This window comes from Dermacentor silvarum, chromosome 3, assembly GCF_013339745.2.
Source record: "Dermacentor silvarum isolate Dsil-2018 chromosome 3, BIME_Dsil_1.4, whole genome shotgun sequence".
Taxonomy (NCBI): Eukaryota; Metazoa; Arthropoda; class Arachnida; order Ixodida; family Ixodidae; genus Dermacentor; species Dermacentor silvarum.
The window spans coordinates 121,930,996-121,955,852 of record NC_051156.1 but is presented as its reverse complement, the minus strand read 5'-3'; the positions used below and the strand labels follow the sequence as shown (position 1 = coordinate 121,955,852).

At 46.1% G+C, this 24,857-nt stretch overlaps 1 protein-coding gene across 1 annotated transcript; it reads left to right on the top strand.

The window, feature by feature from the left end:
* The first annotated feature begins 1,667 nt into the window (after positions 1-1,667).
* On the top strand, positions 1,668-12,889 carry LOC119444733 (scoloptoxin SSD20-like). The gene is made up of 3 exons (XM_037709085.2): positions 1,668-1,943; positions 9,425-9,541; positions 12,707-12,889. Exons 1-3 carry the CDS (start codon positions 1,668-1,670, stop codon positions 12,887-12,889), a joined length of 576 nt encoding a protein of 191 aa, XP_037565013.2.
* Positions 12,890-24,857: the final 11,968 nt, after the last annotated feature.

The following is a 24,857-nucleotide window of genomic DNA, read 5'->3' as shown; positions in this document are numbered from 1 at the left end:
GCGATACGAGGTGCAGATTCGCATATGGCCTACCACTATGGTTGCTTAAGACCTTTTTTCTACTTTAGGCTAAGTAAGCAAAAATTGGGACGTCTGTGTTGCCATTGATTGTCTGCTGGCAACACACGAACATGCAAACTCGTTCAGTGAAAAAGTACGCGCGAGCTCGCACTAAGTGCAGATACTGAATTCTCGTTTTGAACGAGACATTTCTGGTTGAGACTCATAACTGCGCTTGCCAGCGGGAAGACCTGTAGTTTCGAGTCGCGCCTTGCTTGCCACTTTTGGCCGTAGGTCAAACGACCTTTTTCAACCCCTAGTGTGAACAAACCTTAACCGGCAATTGCTCTTTATGAGTCTCACCGGGGCTCACTAGACGGTGCAATAGACGCTGTTGGCAAAACATTGTTTTGAAAGGGAATTGAATGCGAAACAGAAACTCGCCCAAGAAACACGAAAAGGGTGAGGGCTCTTCCTCTCTATCGTGTGCGCTTTTTTTTGTGCGCAAATATTTTTGCATATAGGAGGTTGTAAGAACAGGTTTAGAGACTGGCTCTGTTCTGAAGGAAGTCATTTATGTGCATTCAAGCACTCCCACTTTCAAAACAATCCCCGTACACAGCAATATAGCGCTCCCAGCGTCCCTGTCAATTTGTGAATATGTCCAGCATCTTTTGGGAAGAAAGCGATATAATTCGATGCGATTCCTTACAAATGGCCCGTCTTTCTTGTCGGCGGTCATCACTATAGGGACGAAGCTTAGGTGTACAAGTACAACCCTGAGACGAAGCAATTCTACATTACATTGCATTCTGGAGTTTTACGTGCAAACTGCGATCTGATTATGAACCACGCCGTAGTAAGGTACTTTGGATTAATTATGATCACCCGGGGTTTTTTATAGCACGCACCTAATGCACGGTATACGGGCGTTTCTGCCTGTCGCCCCCATCGAAAGGCAGCCGCCGTGGTGCGATTTGATCCTGCGATCACGTGCTTAGCAGCGCAACGCCATAGCTACTATAGGCCACCACGGCGGGTGAGCCGAAGCAATAGTCGTCGCAGCGGAAAGGCTCAACGTCTCCATGGCCAAAAACAGAAAAAAAATGCTAAGGGCGTGTGCGCAGCTCAACAAATTGCATGCTCATGAGGCATTCGTCTCGGTTGGCCAGATTATGAACAGCGAGTTTTATTTAGGGTGCCTGAGAAAAAGGACCTTTGGCGAAAACGGCCCGATCTGGGTGAACGAGGAGCTGGATTAAATTATTCAACCCGTATAATTAGCTAACCGTAGTTAGCTAATTATACGTACACGACGACACTCATCCCTACCACAGATTACACGCTACACGCGAGTTTCTTTCCAGAAACAACGTGCGTTCTACTCTACTCGTCCGATTTGGCTCCCGCTCATTTCACGTTCTTCTAAAAATTGAAGACCCAGTTCAAAAGTCGCCATTTCGGCACGAACAATCGCCTTAATCGAGCTCGAATCGCAGACGGGGGCTCGACTCCTTCCCGAATGAATACATCCAGAAGACATTAGCAAGGGGGCAGGAACACTGGGAGCGCTGTATTGCTGCGCCAGGGAACTATTTCAAAGGTAACTGTGATTGAACGAACATAAATAAGTTACTTAAATACGGAGCCAGTCCCGAAACTTTTTGATGCCACCATGTAAGTGTCTGGGGGTCACATCCAGGTTCGGGGCCCGCTTCTTGTCCGAGGTTACCGGAGTGTGGTACAACAACTACATGAGCGCCTTCTCTTCGCCGTACGAACAGAGTGGATACGGAATGCCTTCCAGTGAGAACAACTATATCCGACCCGGAATGCGGCCCTTGTCGTCGTTTTGCCCAACACTGATTGTCGACGCGAAAGGGAATGTCATTTTCGCCACGAGTGCCACGGGCGGACAGGCGATCATCTCTGGCGTGGTTCAGGTATAAGTGTTTTTTTTTTTTCTTTAATTCCGCAGGTGCTTGGCATCGACACATTTAGGCTGGTACTAAGGAATCGCAGCTGCTACGCACTCGCACGCATGGCAGAGCGACACAAATCGCTATCTACCTTGTTTGCCCATAGATAAGCATGGGAAAAAGAGTAAACTAATTAATGCAGTGCTAGAGCGACAGATAACAGAAACAAAACGCACGTAGAGTCTATGGTGTCGAGTTACACGCCCTTCAAGTTTTGTTTCCTTAGCGCACCTGTTAACTGAAATTTCAATTTGAATTCGCTACCTCAAGTCGCCTCCCACCGACAGCGACCGCCATTCTAGCATGGACTTTGAGATTTCAGGAAATCGGATCACCGCTGTGTCGGCCGCTCTGAAACAGTTCGAGATCACATCGGACGTTTTGCTCTGCACCTTATGGCACCCATGGCAACGGCACAGCAGAAGGCGTCGCAGCTGAATTCTGCCGGCAATTTCTTCACTCGCACGATAAAAGATCATGCAGAAACTCCACTGGAGTTGTATAAGTAGGCGTAAGTATACCCCCAAATTTCAGTTGGCCCACCCCAAAATTTCAGTTTGCCCACCCCTACTATAGGCTTCCTTATGCATTTTCAAAAGAGCCTTACGTATCCCTAGGGACATGTATATATGGGTATTCTCTCTGATAATGTTTTTTTTTGAGGGGGGGAGGGGTCTTTGATTGTTCCTTATCACTTATAAAGCTGCCAATCATCTACGTTTATGCTATTATAACTATTGACTGGCTTAACTTCGCAAAGTACGCATTTTTGTGCAGATTCAAGGCATTACACTTTGCGCATGACTGACAGATTTCGCTGGGGTACTCGCTAAAGAATGCTTGCGAATTTAAAGAAGCAGCCGCAGAGAGCCGGGAGCACATGCAAGAACGAACGGAGTCATGGCGGCCACAGCGTATTTGCAGCTCCTGCAGTCGCTTCCGGTGTTGGAGTAGACAGAAGCAAGGCCTTTTGAGATAGGCTTTTGTTACTCCAAGGAACCGTTTCCAGGAGTGCAATTTCACCTCATTACCACTTAGTGTTACCATACTGCTGTACCACTACAGAAAACTTCCCATATTCCCCAGAACTCCTATATCCAATAACATCATATGGCGTATGGGAAAAACAGGTATTTATGTGGGCTCCTATAAGTTTAATATCGAATTATTGGATATGGGAGTTATGGGGCATATGGGCGTTTCAGTAGGGATGGTGCTCTTTCGGTATAAAGATTCAAATACAAACTTTCTACCGCATCCGAATGCGGTCAATTTCCGCCAGCCTGCAGTGGAAACCCGAGAACTGACATCAAAATTTACAATTCAAGCTTCAAAGTTTGCTTTAATGGCCCCTTTAAGATACGCTGTTTACTCACATAAAAAGCCGCGTCAGCTTCTTTCTTTTCTTTCAATAAGTTTCATGATTTAATCTACTCGTTAAATAAACAAATCCCAGTCTCGCCCGAAAGGCGAAGCCTCGAGTGCAACCGCAAATTAGTGGACAGCTATACGAAGTAAGGATAGCAGTTTTATCGGCCGTATAAACTTGTAAACATAGGCACACTAACTAAATGAACATGCGTGGTGTCACGCGCGCACCAGCAAACATGAACACATCTCACTCGGTGACCGCGGAACCTCGCTGTCCAAACGCTGGAGTGAAGAAGCGCGGCGGCGAGAGAATTGACCTTCGTACCCGCCGGGCCGCAAGGCGCCGGAGCGAGGATAGGGAGGAGGCGGGAGCGCCTTTACCCTGGGCGGCCCCGGCGGCCACGCAAGCCGCTGTATCTTGAAAAGGGATTGGTAAAATCGATGAACGATGAATCGATTAAAGGTATCGCGCAAAACGAATAATCTTCATCGATGTCCACCTTTCATTTAATCGATTACGCATATTCTAATCGTTTTCTAGAGTTTCACAGGACTGGCGCGACAATTTTCAAATTGTACTAGAATGGTGGAGCACGATCAGTGACTGTGCGGCTGTGGTAGAGCGACTGTCGACTGTTTTTGCCAGTCCCCAGTGACGCCGATCCAAGCGCTTCCCCCCTCTACCCCTACACACGTACACGCCGCCCGAAGCCGGAGGCTTGAAATGTCCTCGCAAATCATGGTACTATAGAAACCCAGTCGTTGATCGTCGTGTGGCTTGCAGTCCCCTAAAGACGTGGCACCGCATTCGCGATGGCTTGGAGCGTGCATTTGACGTAGCGATGGAGTTCATGTCGATTGCAGCTAAGCTATAGCTTCCGAGCGTCTATTCTCGCATGCTGGTTGTGTGGCCATTCAAAGAAGGTGTCATTTTCACCCAAACATCCCAGCCAATTGACATTCCAACGCTCTGTACAAAAAAGCACGGGCTTATAATCTTAAACCACTAATTTTCCTTTCCTCTGTGCATATTGCAATTTCTCCATAGTTGGACATTCACTTTTGCCATTCTTCTTATTTCTTGTTTGACTGTACAGTACAGGGATTCACTGGGGCCAGGTATCTCGTTTAATTATGCTATAAGTGTCATTTTATAACATATGTTGTTTACCTTTTCATTGGTCACTAATGCCAACTCTATTTAGAAACTATCATCATCAGCAATGAAGAAAGAAATAAAAGAAAATAAACTTTCTTGCCGAGGCGGGATTCAAGCCCGCATACCCACGGTTCGAAGGCGAGCGTCGTAACCACTAAGCTTGCCACGCTTGCAGAACATGCATTTATGCGAACCATATGATTGCGTTCGAGCGTCGTCGTCTTCGTCCACAGCTGGCGCGTACGCACGCGCTCGTGCCAATGCTCTGCGAGGTGAAGAAGAGGTTTTGCGCGCTATGGTTGGGATCGAGAGAGATAAAGAAAATAAGAGAGAGAGACGCATTTACCGAGCGGGTCTGCTTGAACGCGTTGTCGGCATTGCAACGCAGTGGAACGCGGTGTCGGTGTTGCAAGCTGGGCAATAAACGCGCAGTAGCGGCTCTAAGTACGAGAAAGAGCGAGAGAGGGAGACACGCATTCACGGAGCGGGCCTGCTGGAACGCGTTGTCGGCATTGCAACGCGGTGGAACGCGGTGTCGGCAATTTTGCCAGCTTCGCTGTGTCTTGAGCTTTGCGTGGCCTAGTGCAAGCTTTCGCTTTTTTTTAAAGTGCCTGGCAAAATCAATTATTCGATGAAAAAGCCTGCATTGAAAGCGATTAAAAGCTAAAACGATGAATGATTAATCATTATTCAAATAAAAATTAATCAACCATTCCTAATCTTGAACGCCATACCGCTTTAATGGAACAGCAAATTAATCATGGTGATGCCTGCAGCTAAACGAGGAAGAAGTTTCTACACTGTCCCAACCCCGTCATGAAGGCTTATACGCATTGCGTGTTCTACGTGGCGAAGCGACAGTCCGGTAACACCATGTAAAATAAATGTTTTTCACCACCACCGGCAGGTTTAGACCAGAGAACTGGACACTCGTCGAGTAGCGTTGGAAGCCTCTTCTTGCCTCCCAATGTTTCAGTATATAATACAAGTTCGATCGTGCTGTAGATCTGTGTTTAATTGTGTTTCGCAATTGCATCATGTGCAACACATGCACATGTAACACAGTGTAACTGAGCACGAGGTAGCGGGATCGAATCCCGGCCGCGGCGGCCGCATTTCTATGGAGGCGAAATGCAAAAACGCCCGTGTGCTTGCGTTGTAGTGCACGTAGAAGAACCCCAGGTGGTCAAAATTAAACCGGAGCCCTCCACTACGGCGTGCCTCATAGTCAGAACTGGTTTTGCCACGTAAAACCCCATAAAGAAAATTTGCCGCGTATCTGCGTGCTTCGCTGCAAATGTCGTCGAAAGACGATAGTCTTCTGCCGGCCGTACTACATGAGTGCTGGTCTGAACCGCGGCCACCCGTGGTGCTGTTCTCGTACCGTTTCCGTCCTGGCATGAAGGTTTGTTTGAACAGATTTCATTTTACCGCATTATTTCATCAAGCGGCCATTTATGTTTTGCCCTGCCTCAGACAGCGCTTCCTTTATGTTGAATCGGCCGCATCTGGCTGGCATTGATAAAATTGAGGAGGCGCTGCGTGAGACATGGACGCCATCTGGCAATACATCGGGAAACATGAGCTTGTGCAGAGGGTTTCCTTCCTCCATGGCAGAGGGCGCTCGTCGGCGCACAGTCGGGGAACGTCTTTCGTCGGCGCGCATAGCATGGCATTTTCAGCGCAGCTTAAGAAACTAGGGTCTTTAGAGTTACGTATCTATGTATTTTCTATTAAAGGAACACACCTCCTAATACTTACCTAGTGATGTTGCGCCTCATATATGCGTAATATTTACTTTGTGATCGATAACGTTCACAAGTATGAACAGCCGTACCAGTTTAAGTAGTGTGGTAGGTAAGCAAGTGGTCCAACTTTGGCCGGGTGGCTGAATCGGGTGACAGACAGACAACAGACAGACAGACAGACAGACAGACAGACAGACAGACCAAATTTTCAGCGTTTAAGTTCCCCAAGAAAGACTATCGTCTTTAAAAACGCTCGTTAAGTTCCAGTAGGTCAGAGAATGTGAAGGAAACCTCGCACTGGCGTCGTTCTTCACTGGTTCGTGCAGATAACCATTGCAGTCGGAAGCCACCACGATCTGTGCCCTGTCCTTGTCGTCTTATCCAACGCACAGTCGTACCAGGGTCCTTCAAAAGCATAAAAGGACCCTGGTTGTACATTGTTTCGTAGTGTCAATTCTGGGGCGCACGCGTAATGTAGTTAGACGACATTGCTCAACGTTGAACATAAGTAGCTCACAAAGTTTTTCACGAAGCTTTTCGTTCGTAAGCGTTCTTTTCCCACTGGCTGGCCGCGTTCACTTATGATCAGCCCATCATCATGATTGGCTGGAATTTGCTCTTGCGAACACTGCTATGCGTCTTATGTTTTGTGAATACGCGAGCCCTGTTTTGCTTTTTCTTCCTTGAAACAGTGTGAACGTCGACATGCGATGCGCAGCGTTGGCAAAGTACTCGGCAAGACAAACGTCCTTGTTCTGTCTGTGCAATGCGTTTATTTACGCAGACGATATCTGGTTTCCCATGTATCGTTGTCGTTGCCTCACTGGATATCGGCGCCAATCATAGTCCTAATGGTCATACGTTAGTAGTTTGGGACATATAGGATTCCTTAAGTTGAGAATTCAGTTCTGACAGTCAGAGACAGTACAGGGGACAAACGCTCCTCTACGTTGATTGCGCAACGACGATCGGCCTCCTGTCGTCGGCGCCTTTAGTGGCTCGAATTCATTTGGCTTCGGGGCCACGGCGGCCGCACTTCGATGGGGGCGAAGTGCGAAAACACCCGTGTACTTAGATTTAGGTGCACGTTAAAGAACCCCAGGTGGTCCAAATTTCCGGAGTCCCCCACTACGGCGTGCCTCATAATCAGAACTGGTTTTGGCACGTAAAACCCCACAATTTAATTTTTTTCATTTGGCTTCGGTCCATGCGTGAGCCTCCGTGGTCATCAATACGGACGGTACAGTGACTCTTCAGTGAAAATGAGGTCTTCGTGGACTCCTGCACTGTTCGACAGAGGCTTTCACGAACCGTATGTCGCTATTTTCAGCGGTCGCATCTCCTGCACACTGTACGAAAGCTATTTCGCTATCACTGTGGCCTCAAGCAGCTGCTTCTAGTTCATCGTTATTGTGCCTCCGACGCGGCTCTAAAGTCGAAGACGATGACGTCGGTTGATAAGTGTCTTCAGTTCCACCATTCGCGTGAACACCTATGTTAGTGCAGCTTGTTACTACACTGTAATACCCATGTTAATACACGGGAGTTTCCTTTTCAGTAAGCACTAGAATCTGATTGAAGATTTCTGTCTTAATTCCTTTCAATCTTGTACCTTGTTCAATCTAGCCATGAGTTGAAGCTTCACTCTTGCTATCTTTTACCAGTTCTGCTTTATGCCACGCTTCCAGGCACAAGAGTACTTAACTGGCCATTTTGCTTCCTAGCGATCTGAGACACGTCTTTGCTGTTTGCACTGTGCCTCATCTCGATAGCAAGTCTGATTTTAGACTTCAGCGTAACCAATTTAGCCCTGTAATCTACCTATCCGCCGTGGTTGCTCAATGGCTATGGTGTTGGGCTGCTGAGCACGAGGTCGCGGGATTGAATCGCGGCCACGGCGGCCGCATTTTGATGGGGGCGAAAAGCGAAAACACTCGCGTACTCAGGTTTAGTTGCACGTTAAAGAAGCCCTGGTGGTCCAAATTTCCGGTGTCCCCCACTACGGCGTGCCTCACAATCAGATCGTGGTTTTAGCACGTAAAACCCCATGATTTTATTTTTTTATTCTACCTCAAGGGTATATTATTCATATATTGCATTGTCCAAAATCAGTACTTCGATCTTTTTATCCGGAAAACAAAGCCTCTTCTGAAGTATATCGAGACGGCTGCCCATGAGGTGAAGTTGTAATGTCGCCTCACTGAGCGCCGCGTCGATATCGTTGAATATCAGGTTTACCGTCGTTCTGACAAGTGGTCTATCTATGGTAAGCTCGACCTCCTTGTCGTTGTCGGCAGTCGGTGGGTGGATGAGGGTGGTCGCCTGCGTTGATTCCTCTCTTCCCGGCGAATGCGTGCATGGGCTCCTGGCTAATCGGTCCTGGGGCTCTTCGGTCATTGATTAATAAGCTCCCGAGTTTCACGGCACCACTTTGCGGAAACCCGCGCAGGACAACAGAGGAAGAACGGTCAATGAACAAGCATGGCGATTTAATGGAATAGCAAAACAATCTTGTTGATAGGAGGTGAGCGAGGAAGAAGTTTCCTTATAACTATCGTAAGCAAGTTTCCCTGTGCAAGTGCCATCGCTGAGTTATAACCACATCTCACTTGGTCACATGGCGATCACCTGAACACACTTGGAAGCATGTCCTACAAGAAAGCTGCAGATTATCTCAGAGGAAAGCTGCTGAATCTCGGAAGCTAGGAGAAAAAGGGAAGCGTTATTTCACCGAACACGCTTTGCAAATAAACCAGCAGCTGTTTATACTAGCTTCTTTGTTGTACAATGCGTGATTCAGGAGTTATTTTACTTTACAATGTGCCATAAGAAGTACTCTAGATTTGCAACAAATGCCGTCATTTAGGATAGAAGTGCCACTTTGGAAGTGCCTCTTTATAAGCGAAGCACAGCTGTAAGCGCTTAGGCGACTGCTCCGCTCTTATTGCGTCTGGTATGTTCAGTAGCGTCGAATCCCAATATGTTTGAGCACTTCTGCTGAACGAACATGGGAGGATATTTCCCTAACGCGCGTGAAAAAGGTCAGCTGTGACGAGCTGAAGGTAGTTTGTGGGAGGGAATCCGAAGCAGGTGCTGCTCCCAGGCACCTTGCTTAACACAATTAACGACATTAATAACACAACAAACCTTGTCTGCGCTGAATGCAGGTTCTGGTGCGGTGTCTGTGGATGGATCACAACGTGAAGCAAAGCGTCGACGCCGGCCGCCTTCACAACCAGCTCCATCCCGAAGACGTCGTGTACCACGAGAATACCACCGATAAGGTCTTGAACTCCACGCACATATTGCGCTTTTATCTACGCTGGTTCTTCCGAAATATCTTTCGATAGCTTGTATGAACCAAACCCGATTCATTGCGAGATGTATATAGCAGGAGCAGCGCCAAACTAGATGAAGGATAAAGGTGGTGTGTTCGTCTCGTTTCTCTACTTCTTCTGTACTGTTCAGTTCTCAGCATGGTCTACTACGAACTTAGCCCCATATCTAACGCTTACACGTGCATTGTGGCTATATGAGTTCCCTCGCTGTTCAAGACCGCTGTGCTCGTAGATACACAGGCATATCGCGGCCATAGGGAGGTGTCATCAAAGACCTTGGAGTGCATTACGTGCGTTAGTAAATTTCTCCAAGTGACATGCACCTACCAGCTCTGCTGAGCTGCATGGCTGCCGGCGCCACGAATAACGATACGCAATTTTGACCTCACGTTTTTCTTGGGGTTAAAGAATGCTCCAGGGATCTTGGAACAAAATATATATTCAACGCCTTAGGATATCAAAAGTAACTTTTCTTTTCACATAGATGACCATGGCTTTCATTCATAAGGCTTAAATGTCCGGATTGCGCTCTGGACACCGCTATAACCGCAGGAGGTTCTCCCTTGGAAAGTAGCGCCTATGATTTCTGTATTATATTCCTTAATCTATTGGGCGGAGGCGTAATCTTTTACCGAGGCCCAGAATCAAACCCGCAGACCCATGCTCACGGCAAAGCGCACTTGCCGCAACCAAACGACGAGGCGTGCTATACACATTGAAATTCATCGCGAGGATACTTCAAAACTAAGCAAGAGCAACAATTCACCCTACACTAAACGTAGTTTGCTATTATTAGCCTGTGAAACAGATGCCCTACGTTTTGGTGCATTTAATGACCAATTAGTAATCACTGCTGCCTTTGTTCGCGTGTATTATGACTTGAATTGTGTAAAACAATTCTTAAGCTTCGTGATTCATTTATAGCGAGAGCTCTATACTACGCCATGTCTCGCAAGGTCATTCATTGTGTCGCAATGACCTTGAGCCGCCGGAGTGCATATGTAGCAGGCGTGACATCACGCCACGTGATCTGCTGCGTGGAGGGGTCCCAGCTGCGCTCGCTCGGTGCCTCGTCGTTGCTGTACCACGTGACTAGGCGAGGGTTTAACGGCTGTTCCTTGGTCTCTTAGTCCAAGGCTTGCTCGCTCAGTCTCGCCTGGATCATACAGTAGATATAGCTAGACGGCAGTCTGCGAAATCTCAAGCAAAGTCTGTCTTCGTCACCATTCAAGACACACAAAGAGAGACACCATCACATTTGCAATAAAACCTAACTTTAATGAAACACTGTGTGCATAGACTTTGCAAAATCAAGCCAAGCAGACCTTTCGCTCGTGTTAAATAGGTTTACAAGAGCGTAATCCTCAGCCAATTTTATTGCGATAGCAACTATATGGGCACTCCAAGCAGAATTTTGCTGTCGCCGTGAGGTTCCGTATGAAGTCCAACGGCGCTGAAATCGTCTCCACGCGCCGTATGCTGTATGTGCGAGCGAAGCGCTTTCACGGGGAGCGAACGCACGGCGGAGAGCGAACGCGAATTCTTCAGTCGCGCGAAAGGCCGTGGGTCGACGGCAGGGAGGGAGGGAGGGAGGGAGGGGCGGCGACGTTTAGCTGTGGTACCAAATGCGTATTTATATAAAAATATTTCGAGGCGAGAAGGTGGTAAAGACTTCCCATGCTGCTCGACGAATGTCCCGTTCTGATCTCGTCGAAAACCTCCGAGCCGCCGCCAGAAGCACCGGCAACAGTCACCAACGCCGCGCGCATTCGGTGCGAACGAGGGCAAAACGCCGACGGCGTCGACAACAGTTCTGCGCGTTGCTGGTGCTGCTACATGTCCAAATTTATACAGCTCATAAGACTACTATCCTTACTCCGTATAGCTCTCTACTAATTTGCTATCGCAATTGATGCTTCACCTTTCGGGTGAAACTACGACATTTTTCTTTAAATGTTTCTGTAAAGAATTAGTATCTTGCTCAATTTTTAATGTCCATTATGTTCAATGAAATTGCCATTATGTACTTACTAGTGAATCGATATGTGTCATGAAAGCTCGGTTTCCCCTCGAGTGACAAACTTCCTTTTCTCCCGTGCCTATACCCTGATCCCTCAGATGAAAATAAATTTAAATTTATATTTTTTGCAAGCGCTTGTGAGATTACTTATTTTGGTGTATATTATATGCATGGCGTTTTACAACAAAAATTAAAGTGCCTAGTTAAACGCTTTTCGTGTGGCTGCACATGTGCTAATTGTACTTTGTAGTACTTAACTGTAAATTCATGATGGATGCCATAGCTCAACAAATCAAGGGTTCAATCAACTTTTATTCCAGTATCAAATATTCACTGTGGTGGACGCAAACAAAAAGCCAGGTTTGGCAAGATCTCCATTTGAATTGAATTGATTTCTTGGGTTTTACGGGACAAAACCACGATATGATTATGAAGGCACGCCGTTGTGGAGACTTCGAATTTATTTTGGCCACCAGGGTTTCCTTAACGTGCCCCCAATGTACGGGACACGGGCGTCTTTGCATTTTGCCCCCATCTAAATGTGGCCGCCGCCGTCGGGATTCCATCTCGTGGCCTCGTGGCCTCATGCTTAGCAGCTCAACACCATAGCCGCTAAGGCACGACGGCAGGTCTTTGCAAGGGCTCCATACTTGGCAAGTATTTTGCCGTAATAGTTCAACGGAAACCCGCTAGAAGGATAGAAGTAATTAAAGGTAAAATGAGACATCCACCCCAATCGTATATAGCAATTGCTACAAAGGAAACCAGGACGAATTTTTCTTCAACTGCGAGGCTTTTCTTTCGAGGAACCCGCATGGGTTTCCTTTGTAGTTAACTGCTACGATTGGGTGGATGTCTCATTTTCCCTTTACTTGACAAGTGGCAACAGAAACACGTAGGACTAAAAATCGCCCATATAATACAAGTAAACATGCAGAAGTAGTTTATGGAAATAATATAAAGGCAGAACCTTGAAATAAGCAATCTAGAACATGTTCTCTGAACAGTTCAGGGATAACAGAACATGCAGCCGTAGAGCTCGAGTGCTTCATTTTACTGTACGCTTGACGCAGACCGTCTCTTCTTCTCAGGACGTGCTGGCCGGTCTTAAGTGGCGGGGTCACGAGCTGACACCTTTCACGTGGCCGGGGGCTGTGGTTGCCGTCCACCGTCAAAGTCAGGGCATCTACGAGGCCTGCCACGACTACCGCGATGGGACCGTCGCGTCTTCGGACGGTGGAGAGCTGATTGGGAAGCCTAATTTGCCGCTCTGAGACACGCTTTACACACGCAAAATGTTAGCTGTGACCATTTTAGTTTGTTATATAATTACTGCGCCTGAAGAATTGGAGTTATATAATACACACGTTAAGTTATTTATTTATTTATTGATCCGCGCTCAAATTTACCTCGAATACTTGCCTAAGTTGCAGTTAAACATCCTAGAGGAAGCAAAGAAGAAACACATTCATAGTTTATTGTCAATTCTATGTTTATGCAGCCACTGTCAATATTGCGAGGAGCCACTACGAGTTGTCTTGTCATAGTGCACTCCATGCACTTCCCCCCCCCCCCTTTTAGTTCCGGACTTTAGGTGGTCGCGGTAACATTTTCATAGATGGTTACTCGGTGTCCGAAACGTCCGCTATTGTGGAGACTTTCTAAATATTAGCGAAAACGCTACAGCTTCATTTAATACGCATTGTTTTGTTCACATTAAAAAAATAAATTACCGATAGTACTGGCGTACTTACTCGTATTAACCTTAAATGCAAAAACGCTCGCGCTTCGCGCTTTGGAAGTTCCCCAGATGATTAAAACTCTACCACAGCGTCCGCTCCCAAAAGGAACTAGCGGATGATGGAATGTTGCCAAAAGGTAGGGAAACAGTTGGTTACCCATTTTCCCGACCAGTAATATGTCGACCGTAAACGGACAGGTAAGAGACGTACGGAGTTCCCCAAAACAGACGATTTTAATGGCCTACACAAATAGAGGAATACCTATTGATCGTAATCGACAAATGCAATTTTTAGTGTACTACGAAGGGTGTTTCACATTTTCTCTACTTTCGTGCAATACTAGGCGGAGTTCTGGCAAAATTTTTTTTCTGCCAGAAAATCTTTTAAAACTTCCACACGCTTCATCCACTTTGTCTACGGTAACATTACCCCTTTGAAAAAACTATTGTTTGACCCTTAAGCCCAGCTTTCTTGACGTTTATGTCACTCGAAAACCGAGGCAATATTTAGAGGTAGCCTGGTGAAGACTGTATTGGGCACAAGCCAGGTCAAGACTGTATACTCATCACGCCAGTTTTCTGCGACGTCTTCAGCGCAACGCTCAACTTTTCGATGGCTTTGAATGCTTCGCCTTGGTGCGAAATCGACAATGGTATTACACGGTTTATCAAACCACTTTAGTCTTGAAGCAGCACTGCACAGCATAGACGTACTTTGATTTATTAAGATTCTCTAAGGGCATGAAACAGCATTGCTAACCAGATTCTAAGATTGTGGACTTCTCATCATTCTATTTCGCCATAAGAATTCACTTCTATTTCTACCCATTCTCACTCTGCGAATTTCAATAAAGGTGTAACAAAAACATTTGGTCTTACAAGTTGCTCCAACTGCGAGATACTTCACTCGTATTGACCAACGCAAGCAGAATCTGACAGACATGGTGGAGGCTGACAAAGAAACAATAAGGTTTGACATAAATCTCACCAGGCCTCTTGCAAGTTTAAAATTAAATTGAAGGGCACATTTGGTATTGGAGAACAAAATCAGCATTTTCAGGAGGTGGCAAGAAAGGTAAAGATAGGTAAACATCACCATGGCCGTATCTCTTCAGATCGAAACAACCACAAAGCAACAAGGGCAGTCCTACTTTGTTTTTGCACCTAAAAGGAAGGGTAACCGCATTTTTATTCAAGGAATTGTGTCGCTCTCAGGCAATTGCAGCTCTAGTTAAAGCAGAAACAGTATCTTACGCAAACATGGACACCTGCTACAAAAAATTGTAGAGAGTTTGAACAGCATGCGAATAGCAGTACTTTAGGTGCGCTAATATGACACAAACGAATGGGACACTACATAATTAGGTTCTTGCATGTATGCTGCAACTGTGTGTTCTATGTACAACATATTTCAGAGCCACGGAGTAGCCAGCGACGTATTTGCGCGCCAACATATTATGTAAATAAGAAAATAAAAAGATTGTGGGCATAAGCGACTGCCCACCTACGCCTATCTTGGTTGCAGTAAAGATAGTCGGTTTTGTTTACTCTCATGCCCCAGCTCTTCTTCAAGATAATGCTTGTACAGCCTACAGGAAGTGGATGCTAAAAGACTAATCCAAAAAATTCAATCTAAAGTTGACCTCTGCGTAAATGTTGCATGCCAATTAAAGGCATCACGTAACTACTACTATTAGATTCAAGCACAGCTGCATTTCCAATTTCTAGGATGCACTATATGCTACCATTATTTGCACGCCGATGAAGGTAGTGCTTTAGTCTCTGTGCAGGAGTGGGGTTTCATGCAAACGCATCAACAAGTTCTTAAAGAAAGCTTCTTTTTTACTTGCATAGTGGTGCGTAATTGTGTTCTATTTAGTGTAATTATTCTGATCACTCCGTGCATAGATTTAAGTAAATTTAGCGTAACTCTTCGCAGCTTGGGATCGTGCCATATTTGTGAGGTCAGCAACAATTGTGAGCATGCTCTCGAATTTCGAAACTAGGTTGTAGAGCAACAGGGTTTTCTTTTTATTTAGATGTCCTATTGCCTTTTTAATCATAATCCTTGACGCTGGTACATTAAGTGATTCAGCCATTTTACCTTTCATAAGATACTGTTTCCTTTAGTGGAACGAGGGGTTATGAGCTCGATGCCTCTGAGGAAAAATTTTTATGGCTAAATAATGTGACCTGCTAGCATATGATCCCCTTCCTGAAGCATTTCTTGCAATCATATACTGCAGTACATAACAAACCTTTTAAGCTGTTTAAGTTGTCACATTATATAGTAGACCCGCTTTAGGACAAACACACAGGGGCTCTGGAGGCCTGTTACAATTTTGTCTTAGCATATGCACATGGAATCTATGAAAAAGTAATGTACTGAGTCATTAGCTTACCAAGAAATTCAGTTTAACAGACTTCCCCTTAAGATAGTTTACTGTATGTAATGTGCACAAATAAAACTGAACAAAAGAATGCCTTTGCGAAATGTAACTAAAATGTTCAAAATAATATCAGGCACAATATTCGCCCTTGATACAGAGCCATCAGGCAGCTCACACAGAAAATCTAGAATTTCCCTCTTTTTCAATAACATTAGAGCATAAACAATGCTATGTTTCCTGCATTATCCGTATGTAAATATAGTACTACTGCATATAATAAATTAAAACCGTACTGTGCATCAAACATCACAGTGGTACGTATTTAGTACATACAGTGATTCATTGTGAAACTTACATCAGTCACGAACTCGTAATGATAATCCGCATATTTTTTGCCTAACATCCCTTTACACCACAGCCATACGTTCCATAATATAAAACCGAAATTACGTAACACAAACCAATGTTATCTGCTTTACATTGACTCTGCCACCGCACACAGAATAAAGAAACATTAATGCCCCATGTCGATTCGCACATCCTAGGAACTTTATTGTGGAGTCTTGACTGTAGTCACTCGATCGATACCTGCGTGTTTAAGGTGAATAGCTTTACAGGAAGAAAAATGTTCCCATGTTCTTATTTATTTCTCTATTTGCCGAACACAGTGGTCCCTGTACAGGATTTTCAGAAAAGTGGTTAATGCATTACACTGAAATAACTGTCACATCAAAGATTGTATGAGCTTAATATAGCATGTCAAATTAATGGCAAACGAAATAAGAAAAACAGACAGCAAAACAGATAGCGCCTCAAAAGCAGAATAAGTACACAAGAAAACTGACACGAGGAACCAAGCACCAAATACCAAGTGATATGACAGCTGCACCCGAAAAATACTTTGTAGTGGTATTGTTATTCCGATATTGCACACAAGAATGCCACCAGTGCAGTTTACAAATGCGTTGACTGATACCGATGGCAGAGCAACATCGAGTAGGATGTTCTACTCGTTCATAGCTCCAGGGAAAGAACTTATATCGGTGCCGGTAGCAGGAACAGGTATGAACACTGAATGGCGACTTCTGGTGGGCGTCAATGCGATGAAATTACATAATTGATCGAGTTTATCATAGACATGATTCTGAATAAAGGTATTATTGCTACCCCCGCCTCTTGTATTAGGATAATTTCTACCTTATGTATACGACGATGGTCTTGTATCTATACGCAATCCTGACGGAGCCAGGTCTGAGTGACTAATAGTCCGATTGATGGTCCCGAACTGCTGTTTCTATATACGCGACCTCACTCGCAATGCTTCTCATATTGGTATTTATTGTTTTATAGTTTGAAAGGTTGCAGTGTCGGGCAGTGTCGTTCTGCTTCCCGATACGACATTATAGCAATCTCAGGTTTCCTCGTTCTTGTCGTAAAAAATTCACTTTTAAATTTCCGTAGAGCAGTTTAACCTTAGCTCCTTTCAACCTTTTCTTATCCGAAGAAAGCCGTAAACTTATCCCCATTGCGACAATTTTCTTCGAAAAGTCCTTGCTTACGCTTATTTGAAACCCTTAGGGCTTAAAAAAATCGTCGGCCCTTCCACTCCGTGAAGATGGATTCGCTTATCACCATCACCAGAAATGGAGCGTATGCGTACCCGTTCGCAGTGCTGAACGCAGGCCCATTTTCCCCTTGATTAAAGAATCCTTACACGTAACGCAAACTCTAAATTCTCCAAGATCTTTTTCACTAGTAGCGTAATGTTCATTCAACACTTCCAAGGCATTGTGTCGCTGTTCGTCGGAGCGGATCACACTAATGAGGGACAAGTTGTCGAACCACGAACGCTTGCGTTCCACGTCTCGAGTTTGCTCGGCCGCGAGGTAAGCAGCATCCGCCCGCCATAGCCGCTTGGGATTCTTCAAAATGAAATTGCTTCAAAATTAAGTCTGTCCGTCACGTGAGACAATGAATGGCTCATACCCCCTTAAGCAATGGCTCATACCCCCGTAAACGCGGCCTCCCCATTACGACGACAGAAGTGAAATTCTATGCTGGAATTATGAGCGGCAACGGAGCCAGTTGTGGAAGAAGACGATGACGAACGCGGGAGCAATGGTACGAGCGCGTTCGCGCGGTTATGCCGAGGGGCGCCAACGTGCCAGCTGTGGTAGACGACGACGTTCGAGCCATTGCTGATGATGGTAGCTTCTGCGAACAGACACGGACGTTCAGGCTAGACATAAACAACCTTCGATTGTAAAATGTTGCTCATTATTTTACTGTCGTCTCTTGAGTCAGCAAAGTCAAGCATGATGACCGCCTCCACCATCAATTGTTTTCCCGAGCGAGTGAGTTAGCTCAATACTCGTAACTTACTCAGTATGCTACCAAAGTTGCCATCGCGAATTTTTTTCATCAAAAAATATTTGGTCCCAACGTTTTGCTTTTTAATCCCTCTTTCGATCCAGTTATGTCGCCTTGAACTATTTTTAGAACTGTCTGTCTGTCAGTTGAAAACACTCAACCACTTGTCAATTTGACCGAGAGTCTACAAGTACGGCTAGTCTGCTATAGAAAGCATCCAAGCTTTCCAGTTTTCTTTTCTGGAGTTACAAGCCTGTTTGAGGAATGAACTTCTCAGTGGCGTCAATGATAAAAGCAGTAAAGCGTGATAGGTTATGATCTAGACTAAAATTATTTATAAAATCTACTGATAAGTAGGTGGATTCCCTAAAGCATTCCCAGTCAGCTGAAGCCAGTTTCCTGTTTCATGTTGGGTTACAAAGTTTAGGGTTACTTTAAAATGATCACTTCCGAATGGATTTTTAATTACAAACCAATCTAAATCGGGGAAAAGTGAGGCAGCGCCAATAGACAGGTCTATCGATGAAAATTAACTATGATGGATAGTGTAATATGTTGGTTCCTTCTTATTGAAGAGGCACGCACTGTAGTTAACAAGTAAGTTTTCAATGAATCCACCTCCCGCGTCGCATCGCGTGCTTCCCCAATGAGTGTGATGAGCATTAAAATCACCAGTGATCATGTATGGTTCTGGAAGCTGGTCGATGAGGCTGTAAAATTTCGTTTTACTGAGGTGATAGTTGGGTGGTATGAAAATGGAGCAAATGGTTATTAGCTTGTTAAATAAAATTTCACAGATACAGCCTCGAGGGGCGTCTGAAGGGCAAACTGTTGGCAAGCAACAGACTTACAACTATGGCTACATCTCCGGACGAGGCAGAAGCGTTGTCACGATCTTTACAGAAAATGGCATATTGCTTGAATAAGTTCGACTAAGTAGCCTTTAAGTGTGTTTCTTGGACACACAGCACCTTCGGATTAAGTTTACGTATGAGTTCTGTGATGTCGTCGAAGTTACGAAGTAGTCCTCTGATGTTCCACTGTAGTATCTGTGTGTCCATGTTGCAGACGATGTTTGTGCTGTGTGTCTCGTGCAAAAAGACTAACTTAACTTACAGCGCCCTTGTCGGACCCTGTGATGCGGTGTTTTTCTTTTTTGCAGCGATCACGATATTTTCGCCGCTCCTTAGGCGCTGTCGGCGGTGTCTGGCTGGTTATGTCCATCGGCTCTTGCGAGCGCTTCGTTTGACGTGAAGGCCTCGACCCTAGGGATGAGACCTTTGGGGCCACCAGCCCGGAGGTCGATGGCCCCTTCTGCTGGGGTGGCGGAGCAGCGATAGCTGCAGCCACCGAGGGGGCGGATGGCGTCGCTGGAGGCTCACTGCGTGTGGGCCGGACAGCCGCCGGAAGCCGTTGTGTCGCTGCCCCCTGACGCTCCACATCGGCAAAGCTGTTCTTGGGCAAGTATGATACCCGCCTACGTGCCTCCTTGAATGATATATTTCTTTTACCTTGATTGTGACCATTTCTTTTTCTTTCTTCCAAAACGGGCAGCACCACGAGTATGTGGCATGATCGCCCTCGCAGTTGACACAGTGTGCAGTGTTCTGGCATGTTTCAGAGAAATGTTCATTGTCACTACACTTGGCACAAGTCGTCCGGCCTCGACAGTTCTTCGAACTATGACCGAACCTTTGGCATTTGAAGCATCTAAGAGGATTTCGGACGTATGGCCTAACTCGAAGTTTGCTTTACCTGGCCTCGATGGACTCGGGCAGAACACTTCAACAGAAAGTACTAGGTGCTCGGTCTGGATTTCTTTGCCTTCACGCCTCATCTTAATTCGTTTAACGTTGATGAAATTCTGCTCACTGAATCCCTCGAAGAGTTCAGCCTCAGGGTGTGTTCCAATTCTGGCCAGCATCGGAGACTGTCTACGTAGACAGCTAAGGAGACAGCCAAGACAGCTTCGATGCCATGTAATGGAACGCGTTTCGAACCGCCTGGATGACGTATGGAAGACGCGTCTGTGATGAGATGCCACCTCGCGGCGACAAGAAGACGGTGAGAAAAGCACGCATTATTTCTGTATTTTAAGTCCTTGCGCCTGCGAACCTATGAAAACACGATGTGACTTACATTAAAGGCGTAGGCAAGCACGTCTACGTTTTCTTGTGCGCAGACGACCTTCCTGTCGGCTTTCCAAGCATCGTGCTCACCCGCCATCTTGTTTAGACAGGAAAGTAGCCTGCATCGTTTCTGACTTCGATGCTGTCTTCGCGAAGTTGTCTACTTTGATGCCTTTGTCAGAATTGGAACGAGACTTAAGATGGCCGCTGTCCACTTAGCCGTCTTAGGCGAGTATTGGAACACAGCCTCAGTCAGCTCTAACAGATCATCATCTGAGACAACGCCACGGGTGGTGTTCATAGTACGGTGCGGGGTTACTGTGACTCGGGCGTCCCCAAATGACACCAGATTGGGCAGTTTCTCATATTGTTTCAGATCACGGAGCTCCAAGAGGAGATCCCCACTTGCCATGCTGGATGCTTTATAGCCTGAAACAAAAATATCAGTCAAAGACTTTGAGACAAGGACAGGTGAAATTGTTCGTACTGATTTGTCTGGCTTTTCAGAGTGAATGACACGGAATCGAGGGAAGTTCTGTATATGCGTCCAAATAACTGGACGACATCTTCGGTACGCCCTCTTTCTGAAGGCGATCAGGGAGTTGGGGGAATGATTCAGCCATAAGTACAGGTCAATTTTTCGGCCGCGACGCCAACCAACCACCATGGAGCCCAACGAGGGGACGCTGCAGACACTGGAAACGCCAGGTCCTGCAAAACCCCAGCTGTACACCAATAATATAACCAAATATGGTAGACCCAAGGTTGGATGCCCACACAAGGTCAACCCTTGCTGCCTGAGAAATTAGATGTAAAAGGAAGTGAAAAGAAGACAGAATAGATTGAAAGTGAGAGAGAAACAAGAAGATTGCAGGAAAGTGCAGGAAAAGGCAACTACCGATTTGCCCCGGGTGGGTCAGTCCGGGGGTGCCGCCGTCTACGCGAAGCCTAGGCCGAAGGGGTGTGTTGCCACTGCCAAGGGGCCATAGCTCCAAGCACTCAGCAATGGCTCAACCCCCAGGATCCACTTTTCCCCGGACACGGCTAAGCCGCGCAAGGTTAGGCGCGGCAGGGTCCAACCCCCGTGTGCTTGGGTCCGTGGTGTCGCAACACACCAAACGCCTGCTTCCGCAGACGCCCCTGCGGGGCTTAGATGAGAGCATAGAAGCTGCTTCTGAAGTTGATGCTGGGGCAAATCTGTGGCCTGAATGCAGAATTCAGCGATTGAACTGCTACGCACCGAAAACACTAGAACGCACATTGAAATTATCCAGCACATTTGCCGCATCGACGACCACTCTCGACGCTTTCCTTGCCAGCGTTCCAAAGGAAACCGTCTTACTAAAGTAATACGGTACTGTTATTGATCCAGGGCCTCGTTGTACTATCTATGCAACTGTGAGAGAAAATAATATCCCTGTAAACACCTTGCAATGAAGTTTAAGCTCTGCATGTCGCGCCACATGGCAGCTCCAGTGAGTTACCGCCATTTGCCATTGGTTCGCACGGTGAACGCGTTTGGTGCCACAAATCATGCTTTTATCATTTTCGATGGATATGTCGTGGTATTTTTTTTTTTTGCAGCTCGTTCGTCAGAAGTGCCAATAAGAATGACCGCAGATAACGCGGCGTCAAAGATTGCCCCAACCGCGAAACGGACGCCGGCGTCAGCGTCTGCAGCTTCCCTTTAAGACCGTAAGGCGGCATACTGAGGCTGAACTTGTTCATCGCGGTTAGGTGCGTCAAGTGTCACTGTAACTAGTTTGTCTCGAACACACTGGGACTTACGCTAGGACAAAAAATTATCAGGCAGCAACTTTGATAACCCACAATAAAGTCATAACTCTATAAAAGTGCGTGAACAGATTCTCGTGCTGTGGCTAGTTTATATACAAAAACTGTGTGTTTAAAAACTGTAAACTGTTTTAGTTCGAAGTTATCTAGCTCGTCCGCTCAAAAACTAAACACGCTATGATTGCTGCGTGTCAAATGTAGCCTTGTCGCCCGGGAAACGCTCCGTGCTGAAGCTTTGTACCAGCTGGGCTTTCTGCTGTGCCTTAGCACACGTGCGGCTCCTTTGTGCGCAATGAACAAGACGACGTAACTGCGGGGGAAAATACATTTGGTTTGGGGGGCACGGAAACCGGTCTCTATAATGGCGACATTTCTTGGCGCTTACAACAACGGAACCAATGGCTGGAGTGCACAGCAACGTTGAAGCGTACCGCCGCACACGTCGGGTATTCTGCAATGAGGATTTCTCTCGCGCACACTGCCGCATATTTGTTGACTGTCTTCGCGTTATTGAGTGTCTGCTGATTGCTCCCTATTATATTTCAATGGTGATTACTGCTCACGGTGGAGACCCGACGACAGCACGAGAATATGCTCGACGCTCTTGGACAACGAAGAGAAGAGCACGATCGAGACCCATCCGGGCTACTTGCTTACAATATTTCCACCCGTGAACAAGAAGAGATCGATGGCTCCTGCTTTCTCAGTGGCACTTTGTTGTCATGTACAGGTTTTGCCGATGGCTTTCCCTAAGACTGCCGGCCGCTCGTACAAGACACGTCCTCGTGTAGGTTGATGTAAATAATGACAGCTGCGCAGTGTTTACAGTCATCGAGGGCGCCAAAGCGACATGTTGTGAATGAAGACCAACTGCGAAACGAAAGAGATAAGTATTTGGTGACATGTGTACCTAAATTGCAAGCGAACTGCTAACGTGAAGGAAAGTCGTTGATCGGCCCGGACGCGAGCTGCAAGCTGAATTCTTATACGCATCACGTGGCAAAATAAAAATAAATCCCGCTTCTAGTAATAACTACTAATGACCGTTGAAAAACGCCTGTGACGGTACTTTCCCGCGTTAGCTGAATAAACCAACTATTACCGAAAAAATTTGGAGTACAACGTCGTTCTCACGCTTGATCTGGGACGTCCGTGCTGCTTACATCTTAGCGTCATATATATATATATATATATATATATATATATATGGTTGTTAGCGTAAAGCCGACGTTCATTATAAAATATTGGTGGTTGAAAATACGCATCAGTGGTTTGCGTTACCCTAAAACCACGATACGAAAGGATGGAGTTGCTTCAAAACGCGCTTCAAGTCCGCGCTGCCCAAGCATGGTCTCGCAGTAGCGGCAGCCTAGGGGTTTCGCGTAACTCCAGTGGCGGCGCTGACGGCTGTTGTTATTGTAAAACTTTATTTGGCCATATTTACAGCCGATGCCCGCCTTAACCTTCAGTCTTGATGAACAGTCGAGCGATCGCTCCTAACCACTGCAGGTAGCCTATTAAACTGCCTGCGTAACACGGGACTGAACGCACCGTGTTATTAGAGGTGCTGGTATGTAATGCGCTATTACGCCACAATGAAACTCTTGCGAAAATAAATAAAGAACACGACCAGTTACACCTGAATAATTCAGAGTGAGTTGTGCGATCGTGGAGTCGCCGGGCGCCAAGTGCGCTGTGGCCCACAAAAATAAGCCTCTGAATAAATAGCCCCAGTGTTATAAGCATAAGCGGCAAGTGTGTCAAGGGAAATGGGAGTTACTTTCTCGAGTTGGCCTTTTATTCCGGCGTGACTGCAAATTTGCCTGCCCGTACTTCTTCTCTTCTCCCTATCATCATTACCACTTTTGCTTCTTTTTTCTTTTCTGCAGTGCAGAGGCAAATGCGCAGCAGATAACGCCGGCTTCCATGTATTTGGTGTGAATGAAATTGCACTGTCTTAGCGCATTTTACAGATCATGCTGTGCACCTGAGATATTATGTCTATATTTCCATATATGTTCTGGGAAATCAATGTCTATAGGATACCTTGAAATTTTTGCAAGCAGTATAAATTTCGCGTCTACTTTGACCTCCGGAAATCACTGAGACCTTCAACTTTTCTTCAGCAAGAAGGGTAGAAATGGCGCATTACAGCAGCAGCGGACGCAGCGCCATTAAAATCTTTTGCCTCTGTGTACGCGGTTCTGTGAGTAAAACCCCTGCGCTGCACTGCCGCACGTCAGTTTGCTCAGTACACCAGCCGGTTCTTAGACGAAGAGAAGGACAAGGTCAAATTAATTTAGCCATTCTAAGTTTCTCAAAAGTGATCCTTTTTAGACTCCGACATTTTTTTCTTAAATCACCCCATTCTTGGCCAATCCCCCATAGAGGGTATGAGCCACTCTCGAAGTGAGGCAAGCAAGATGGAATCTCCGTCTCCAGTCAACGAGGCGAGCTCGAAGGCGACGTCTCTTGGGGCGCACAAAAAGAGACTCCCAGGTTGGTGAGTCTTTCAATGGGCCTACGTTTTTTTTTCTTGATATAGCTTACCAAGGTATAGACAGCGTAGAACTAGAGAAAGCACTGGGCGGAGACGACAGCTATCTCTTGAGTACCAGGCGTCGGTAGTTCGTGGGAGGACATGGGGTCAGCAAAGCAGTAGAGTGATCTAATACTTAAATTCCCGAATCGATTAGAATGCGAATTCACCGCGGTAGCCAAGTGCTGTTGAGCTCGCGGTCGTGGCTTCGAGCTCGGTCACTGCGGTCGCATTTCGGTGGGAGCGAAATTCAATATTGCTCGTGCACAGCTTAAATGT